This window comes from Abramis brama, assembly GCF_963993115.1.
Source record: "Abramis brama genome assembly, chromosome: 1".
Taxonomy (NCBI): Eukaryota; Metazoa; Chordata; class Actinopteri; order Cypriniformes; family Leuciscidae; genus Abramis; species Abramis brama.
Genome location: NC_139963.1, coordinates 57,236,168 through 57,245,878, shown reverse-complemented (window position 1 = coordinate 57,245,878; position 9,711 = coordinate 57,236,168). Strand labels below are relative to the sequence as shown.

The 9,711-nt window shown below is 36.2% G+C and overlaps 1 protein-coding gene across 2 annotated transcripts; it reads right to left on the bottom strand.

Moving 5' to 3' along the window:
• Positions 1-1,513: 1,513 nt before the first annotated feature.
• Positions 1,514-9,467, bottom strand: LOC311076314 (uncharacterized protein). Of its 2 annotated transcripts, XM_084104414.1 has the most exons (5): positions 8,055-8,096; positions 6,573-6,869; positions 2,634-3,825; positions 2,005-2,033; positions 1,514-1,931 (listed from the first exon to the last, which is right to left on the bottom strand). In XM_084104414.1, the coding sequence occupies exons 2-5, from the start codon at positions 6,628-6,630 to the stop codon at positions 1,867-1,869; spliced, it is 1,344 nt and encodes a 447-aa protein (XP_083960540.1). In that variant the 5' UTR covers positions 6,631-6,869; positions 8,055-8,096; the 3' UTR covers positions 1,514-1,866. The 2 variants fall into 2 exon arrangements, with proteins under 2 accessions (XP_083960540.1, XP_083960539.1); XM_084104413.1 differs by having other exon boundaries at positions 6,573-9,467.
• Between the last annotated feature and the right edge of the window lie 244 nt (positions 9,468-9,711).

Below are 9,711 nucleotides of genomic sequence, written 5' to 3'. Positions count from 1 at the left end.
TGTAAGCAGTGAACAAGATTAAACAAACTCATCAAATTATGCACGTCTTGGAATTCATTCATTTCGACATGCAACAGGTTCACTCAAAGCACGGTGAGTCTGCTTTTAGCTATTATGCCAGCCGCAGCTGGAACCAGCTTCCAGAGGAGATCAGACGTGCTCCTACAGTAGTCACATTCAAATCCAGACTCAAAACACTTCTGTTTAGCTATGCATTTAATGAATGAGCACTGTGCCAATGTTTGTCCGACTGTTTGTACTATACTGTACTGTATTTTATTTTCCTAAAATGTTTTAATTATTCTTATTTATTTTTATTATTTTATTTTCTTCTATGTAAAGCACTTTGAATTGCCATTATGTATGAAATGTGCTATATAAATAAACTTGCCTTGCCTTGATATATTAGGTAAATTAAATACAAGTATGCAAGGTAACACTTGTACAAAAGTAAGGTTTTAAATATAACTACTAAAATGTCCCCAATGTTCCATTAATACTTACTAAAAGTAGTTTAAGTATCACTATATCTTCCAACAATTACTTTGTCACAACTCTAAACAATTTCTCTTTTGTTTGTTTCTCTAAATCAGACCAGACCCATGTACTGCAGGATAGACCTGAGCGTGCCAGTGCTGGACAGGTTTTTTAATGACCGTGACACACAACCTGATTTTTGGCTGAGCAGGGAGGCCCTGACCGACCTTGATAGGGTGATTGATGATGATGAATCTAGCTGGTTAGTGAAGTTGTGTTGTAGAGATAGATTGGCAGGGAGGACGAGAAGCTCAGTCTTTGCCAGGTTGAGCTGCATGTTCCTTCATCCATGTTGAGATGTCCGCCAGACAGCTTGAGATCTGTGCAGCTACTGTGGGATCATCAGGTTGAAATGAGGAAGAGCTGTGTGTCATCAGCATAGCAGTGGTAGGAGAAACCATGTGCCTGTATTATGTGTCTCAGAGATGTGGTGTAGATGGAGAAGAGCAAGGGTCCAAGAACTGAACCCTGAAGAACCCCTGTGATCAGTCGATGTGCTTTCGATACCTCGCCTCTCCATGCGACCCTGAAGGACCTACCTGTGAGATAGGACTCAAACCAGTGGAGAGGAGTACCTGTGATGCCCAGTGATGAGAGGCTGGACAGAAGGATCTGATGATTCACAGTGTCGAAGGCAGCAGACAGATCCAGGATAATGAGAACTGAATATTTGGAAGCAGCTTTTACGATCCGTAGGGCTTCTGTGACCGACAGTAATGCAGGCTCAGTTGAATGCCCTATCTTGAAGCCGAATTGGTTGACATCCAGCTGGTTGTTCAGAGACAAGAAAGATGTTACTTGGTTGAAAACAAAGTAGAGAGTTGTAGACTGAAAGTAATGAAGAAATGATCTGAAACATGGAGATTTCATATTTCATTTGTGAATCCTCCTGAGTCTTTTTGGTAGAACGAAAATGATTCCTGATTCAAGCAGAATCAGCAGAAAATAAAAAAGGACAATAACAATGAGCTGTTGATAAATTGAGTAAAGAGTTTAATCAATCATTATAAGAAGAAAATACAAACACTAAGTAAAAGTGAAGGAGAATGAGACAGATATCTATCTTTACTGACTTATAAGATCCAAATCATCTCAAGAGAAGAAGAGAAGAAAAGAGTCCAGTTTCAACGATACATGAAAGTATATATTGCATTTCCAAGAGTAGAAGTGGAAGAGACACTAGATGTTCTGATGAAAAACAATGAAGAACAAGTACAAAATTAACATCAGATTCATGTCTCTCTTAAAAGTGTTATGGTCTCTTCTTCAGCTCTTGAACTTTGCCTCCAAAGGTTTTGAAACCTCCAGTGTGAATTTTCTGGTGCTCTTTCAGTTCATCTTCTGTAGTGAAGGACTTCCTGCATTTCGCTTCTTCCCAGTGTGAACTCTCATGTGAATCTTCAGACTTGATTTTCATGTGAAGCGTTTCTCACACTGAGGGCAGGAGGCAGATTTTTTGGCATCTGTTTTTCCTTTCTTGTTCACGTCCATCAGGTCTAAAAGAAACATTAAATCAAGTGAGTTTCAATTAACTATTTTATGCAAACAACTTGCTAATCAACTCATGTAGTTAAAGTAGTGATGGGAGATCTCGAAACACTGCTTCACGAAGTTCAGACACCTTTATGAATCTTTCAAGTAGTGGATAGTCTCTTATTCGCCTGTTTAGTTGAGCAATCCATGCAACAAACAAAAAGAGCCCTGAATATGTACCTACATAATGTAAAACCTACATATTATACAGATGCTTAATATTTATGATATTAGATGATTTGTTGATTGCATTTGATTGATTACCCTCAATAACACATTTGCAATAGTTTGTAAAAGGTGTTTTTATGCATGTTTGGCCTGATTTTTTAAATTTATTTATTTTTTTGCATTTACACTGTCCTGACCAGCGTGTGGCGTTTTGAATGATTTAAAACAGTGGATATTTTTTTACAAAGACTCGAGCCTTTGAAAAGCTGAGTTTTGATGATCAAAAACAAACTTAACTAGGGCTGCAAGAACTAATTGCTGAAGTCGATCATGAAAATAAACAATTAGTGAAGCTCAAGGTAATTTCGGGAGGAGTGAAGCCATCTAATATTCACCTCGCTCTGGCATCAGCTGTTCTGGCGTCCCTCCACCTCTTTTCTCCAGTATGAATTCTCTGGTGCAGTTTTAAACTGTTTGCCATTTTAAAAGTCTTCTCACACTCAAAGCACATGCACTCTCTCACACCAGTATGAATTTTCTGATGTTTATGTAAATTATCCAGCTGTGAAAAACTCTTTCCACACACAGAACATGAATGCGGCTTCTCCTTGGTATGGACTCTCTGGTGTGTCTTCAGGTCTGATGCCCAGAGAAATGTTTTCCCACACTGATCACATGAGAACGGCTTCTCTCCAGTGTGGATCCTCATGTGAACATTAAGACGGACTTTGTTTGAGAATCTCTTTTCACATTGATCACACTGGAACGGCTTCTCTCCAGTGTGGATCCTCATGTGAGCATTAAGGTTTGCTAATTGACTGAAACTTTTCCCACACTGATCACATGTGAACGGCTTCTCTCCAGTGTGGATCCTCATGTGAGCATTAAGGTATGAAGATTGACTGAAACTTTTCCCACACTGATCACATGTGAACGGCTTCTCTCCGGTGTGGATCCTCATGTGAACATTATGGTTTGCTAATTGACTGAAACTATTCCCACATTGATTGCATGTGAACGGCTTCTCTCCGGTGTGAATCCTCATGTGAGCATTAAGGTTTGCTAATTGTCTGAAACTATTCCCACACTGATTGCATGGATATGGCTTCTCTCCAGTGTGGATCCTCATGTGACGCTCAAGAATTTGTTTGCTTAATAAACTCTTTCCACACTGAGTGCAGGTGAAAGATTTTTTGACTCTTCTTTTCTTTAAAAATATCTTTTTAGTCTTTGATCGAGGTTTTTCTCCAGGTTTGACATGATGTTCCTCCTTCACTTCACTCAGTTCTTCACTCTCCTCCTTCACTTCACTCAGTTCTTCTCTCTCTTCCTTCACTTCACTCAGTCCTTCACTCTCCTCCTTCACTTCACTCAGTTCTTCACTCTCCTCCTTCACTTCACTCAGTTCTTCACTCTCCTCCTTCACTTCACTCAGTTCTTCACTCTCCTCCTTCACTTCACTCAGTTCTTCACTCTCCTCCTCCACTTCACTCAGTTCTTCTCTCTCCTCCTTCACTTCACTCAGTTCTTCTCTCTCCTCCTTCACTTCACTCAGTTCTTCACTCTCCTCCTCCACTTCCATCGAGTCTGAAATCAAAGAAAAACTAGTTTTAAAATTTTCTAAATAATCAAAATAATTAAAAGAGAGAAATATGGAGTGAATGGAGATAAAAATTATCCCAGATGTAACAGACAACTGCTATAAAATAGTACAATAATTTATTACAATTTATGTCTTTTTATAAATTAATTAAAATTTGAAACGTCCCTGAAACTTTCCATGAATGAGGTCAAGTCAAGTATATTTGTATAGCGCTTTTCACAATACAGATTGTATCAAAGCAGCTTCACAGTATTAAATTAAAATAATACAACAAGGTTTGTTTCTAGTGGAATTTATTGATTGATAAAATTAAATGAAATATCCCCAAAATATCCCCAACTGAGCAAGACAAAGGCAACAGTGGCAAGGAACTGAAAAACTCCATCAAGTGACCTAATGGTGACCTGAAACTCCATCAGGTGACCTAATGGAGAAAAAAAAACCTTGGGAGAACCCAGGCTCAGTCGGGGGCCAGTTCTCCTCTGGCATTTATGAACTAGAGACTGGATTTAACTGTAAGATTAAAAAATATTATATGAATGCCTGGCTGAAGAGATGCGTCTTTAATCTAGTTTTAAACTGGGAGAGCGAGTCTGAGCAACGAACAGTATCAGGAAGGCTATTCCAGAGTTTAGGAGCTAAATGTGAAAATGCTCTCCCTCCTTTGGTGGATCTGGATATCCTAGGTATGACCAAAAGCCTTGAATTTATTGATCTTAAAGAGCGCGATGGATTATAGGGTGATAGAAGATCCGTTAAATAGACTGGAGCTAAGCCGTTTAGGGCTTTATAAGTCAGTAGCAATACCTTGTAATTAATACAGGACTTTATAGGTAACCAATGTAGTGATGTTAAAATCGGTGTTATATGATCATATTTTCTTGATCTAGTAAGAACTCTATCGGCTGCATTTAGGACTAACTGTAGCTTGTTTATTGAGGATGCAGGACAACCAGCTAATAAAGCATTACAGTAATCTAGTGAACTAACTTTTCTGCATCAGAAACTGATAGCATGTTAAGTAGCTTAGCAATGTTTCTAAGGTGGAAAAAGGCTGTTTTTGTAACATATGAAATATGATTTTCAAAAGACAGGTTGCAATCTAGTATTACACCCAGGTCTTTTACTGTAGAGGATAAGTAACAGGACATCCTACTATGTTAAAGTTGTCTTGTGAGAGGTTTTGTGGGTGGTTTTTTGAACCGATAAGTATTACCTCTGTCTTGTCTGGATTTAATAAAAGAAAATTACGCGTCATCCAATCTTTTATATCTTTGACACACTCTGTCAATTTGGATAATTTAGCGTTTTCATCCGGCCGTGATGAAATATATATTTGAGTGTCATCATCATAATAATGGAAACTAATTCCATGTTTCCTTATAATATTTCCAAGTGGCAGCATATATATATTGAGAATAACAGAGGGCCTAACACAGATCCCTGCGGCACTCTATAGTTTACTGGAGTTATGATCGATTTTTCTCCATTTAAATAGACAAAATGGTAGCGGTCAGATAGGTATGATCTGAACCAGCTTAATGCTTGTCCTTGAACACCAGTATAATTTTGTAGTCGATCTAAGAGTATTGTGTGATCTATAGTATTGAACGCAGCACTAAGATCAAGTAAAACTTGTATCGAGATACAGCCTTGGTCAGAAGCTAAAAGTAAATCATTTGTGATTTTAACGAGCGCAGTTTCAGTGCTATGATGCGGCCTGAACCCAGACTGAAACTTTTCATAGATGTAAATTTCTTGCAAGAAAGAGCCCAGTTGAGCGGACACACCTTTTTCTAATATTTTAGACATAAATGGAAGATGGGTCTATAATTTGCTAGATTATATGGGTCAAATTGTGGTTTCTTAATGAGTGGTTTTATAACTGCAAATTTAAATGTTCTTGGAACATGACCTAAAGATAAAGATGAGTTAATAATATTGAGGAGAGGCTCTTCCACTACAGGTAACACTTCCTTCAGTAGTTTAGTTGGTATAGGATCTAATAAACATGTTGTTGTTTTAGATGAAGTGATATGTTTATTTAACTCTTTTTGTTCTATAGTTGTAAAGCACTGTAATTGTTCTTGCGGGGTGATACATAGAGGTACACTGATCTTCCAGTTATTATTTTGTAAACATTATAGGCACAAATCCCATGCTTCTGTCGTGAGAACTATTAAATATAGATTTGATTAATGATGACACAATTATCTTACATGAAATGAACATTATAATACACAATACTGCCATATTTTGACAAACTTTTAGATTGATATATAGTTATGTTAAAAACTACTAAAACGTTTCAATTATTAATGGCCGTTCAAGATACTTCCATTGACTTCACACACATGTGACAGTGTGACACAAGAAACACAAGATCAAGTGAATTCCACTGCGAGAAAGAATGTTTGTAGTAAAGCGACTAGTAGATTGTAAGTTTGTAAAAATGTGCAAAAAATTCAGGTCAAATTCTAGTAAAATTGTTACAAATTATAAACCATATATAAAATAAATGTAAACTAAAAGTTAAAATATGTAAATTGAGTTTGACCTGATGTTGACAATCAATATGAAAATATTTACTGACCATTTGAATAAAAAAAGGCAGAAACTTTTGCAGCCATTTCATAGTTTTCAACTGTGTATCTAAAACTGAAGAAGTGCTTGAATGTTTCTAACATGAATGTTCTTCGGCATCATGAATGAATGAAGAATAAACACCAACCTCTTTGTTCTTCAGGATCTTCAGTGTGTTTCATTCTGCAGGGTTCTGGATCACTCATGTTCTCACTGTCCTCTTTAATAAACTCAGTCTTTGCAGATTTCAGCTCTTCCTGATGCTTTGATGCTCGTCTTCACTTGTAGCTGATGGGAATTTACAGCATTTATTGGGTGAATTGCAGTGGGAGGAGCTTCCCTGATGACAAATTACAGTGGGAGGAGCTTCACTGATGATGAATTACAGTGGGAGGAGCTTCACTGATGATGTGACTGCTGTGGGAGGAGCTGATCTGCCAAAAATCTAAAATAGTTTTAGAGTTTAAATTTTTTTTTTTTTTTTTCTCATGGACAACAGAATATAATAATGTAAATTTTCCCAAATATAAATAATGGTAAGGAAAACAGTTGAAAGCATAAACAGAAATAATAAACATAGGCTACACATAGTAACCAACAAATCCCCTCAGTCTGCTGACACCAATGAAATTAGCTTTACGTGTCAATTTACAGGAGATCTGAAGACACCAGCATAATAAATGAGGTGAAAACAGGAACCATTGTCATGAAATAAAGAGTGTTTTCAGCAGATCTGTTAATATTGATGAGCCTCAGACTATCAACACTCATTCAACAAGCCATTCAGGATCATCAGCAGATCATCTCACTTTATTCTGAGTGTTTGCTGTTAGAAACACATTATTTGAGTCAGGATACATGATAAAAGCCTGTAAAACTGCTCTATTGAAAGACAATACTGTTATTTCTCACACTATGACATGAATAAAACACATCAGTAACACAAAAACAATCACTAATGACACTCATCTTCATCAACCACTATAAATAATTACAGCAGCATAATGTCCAAATTAATCTAAATATAGCTAGTTTGATCTTATGATAACTACATTAATCACTAAAGTAGTTAGATCATTAAAATAATAACATACAGAATTGATATATTCACATACACAGAAATTGAAAATCATCATAAAACTTTCCAAATAGTTATGGGAACTAAGGGAATAGTTATGTTCCAAATAGTTGCACTATTGTTCCTAGGGTAAAACGCTATTCATATTTATTAGTATTAATTTAATGTCTCACGTGGCTCATTATAAGCTCAATGTAAAGCATTTAGCAGTCTCTGTTCCAGTATGACACTTGATTTTTGATTTATTTGATTTTCACCTGATTTATTTGAGATTGATTCCCATATCAATTCCCCTCACTGATCTCAAACTGACTTTGACTTCTGACTTGACGAAACAATCACACAAACGAACACAAAATCGCTCAGGTCTGAATGAACTCAACATATTCTCCTCATGCTCGCTGCTGCTGCACTAAATGTTTATTTCAGTAGGAAGACGCCAGAAAAGACGCACAAGTATCGCTGTGATCGATGAAAACAATACAGAGATGAGCCTGTCGCTTAATCAAACTGTATAAAGTGTGTTTGATGGAGTGTAAATGTGAGAAATACCGTGAACTGCTCTCCTCTCCTCAGAAGAATCGACGCTGAAACTCTGATGTGTGACGGAAGAGACGGCGAGCGTGGTGACGTCATCGGCAGCGGCCGCCAACGGTGGATGATCAAAGACGCGCCAAATATTTCTTCCTCAGTAAATAAGTTTCTCAATTTCTAATTGTAATGACTTTAATTTGTGTACACTAAAGGATGTATAAAATAAAATCGTATCCTCGTGTTTTTTAATGTTTTTTCTATCATCTATTTCTCCTTTTATTTTTATCTTTGTTTTAGTTAGTTACGCATTGCTAACTTATTCCTTTATTCTGTATGTTCAGATGACATTGTACATATTGTTGTTACATTTTTGTACATATTTTTTTTATAATTTTGTTACAAAATTGTATACTATGAATGTCATCTCTGTACTGTTTGCAAGCATAATAAAATAAAGTAAATAAAAAGCACGCCAAATACCCAGAGCATAAAACAAGGACATGCTGCAGCTCCATTCTTATTTCTTCGAGAATGTCCTCGCTATTATGGCAAGCCGTTTAGCATTAAATAACCCTGGCTCCACTGGTCGTAGTTTAGTTTTTTTTCCAGATATCTTAATTCCAGTTTTTGACTAGTCATAATATACATTTGAGATATCTACAATACTATTTTGACTAGTCATATTCTTCCATTGGAAAATATTTCCGGATATTTTCAAATGAGTTTTGAGTTTTTAAAGATATCAAGAATTGATTTTGTACTAGGCATAATCCTAAAATATCTCGAATTACAATAGTGATAATTACATTAGAGATATCTCTAACTGAATTATTACTAGTAAAAATTATAACTCAAGATATCTCTAACTGGTTTTTGACTAGTCATAATCAAATTGAATATATCTATAGTTCATAATTTTTTTAATATCCAAAATACATTTGTAGGCAAAACTTAAGAGATATCTTAAATTCATTTGAAATGAATCATTTAAAGATATCTGCAATTCTGTTATGGATTTCTCTAACAGATTTTTGACAAGGAAGACTTTTCTCTGGAGATATCTGCATTTAGCTTTGTGACCAGGAAGAATTACAATGTAGATATCTGGAAATAACATTATGACTTGTCAAAATTACTTTAAAGATATCTAAATTGTGTATTCAAATCACCCCGCTGCTAAGCACCACCTTTTCTTTTCTAACCAATCCTGATGTGCATTTTGAAACCCAACGGTCTTCAGGAGCACGCCGAAAAAAGGACAATAACAATGAGATGTTGATAAAACGAGTAAAGAGTTTAATCAATCATTATATGAAGAAAATACAAACATTAAAGGGTTAGTTCACCCAAAAATGAAAATTGTCATAATGACTCACCCTCGTGTCGTTCCAAGCCCGTAAGACCAACCTTTGTTCATCTTCGCAACACAGTTTAAGATATTTTAGTTTTAGTCCGAGAGCTTTCTGTCCCTCCATTGAAAACATATGTACGGTATTCTGTCCTTGTCCAGAAAGTCAATAAAGACATCAAAGTACTCCATGTGACTACAGTGGCTCAATCTTAAGTTTATCAAGCGACAAGAATACTTTTTGTGCGCAAAAAGTAAACAAAAATAACGACTTTATTCCACTATTCATTTCCTTCTCTCTGGGCCTCGAGTGAGTTCACGTACAGT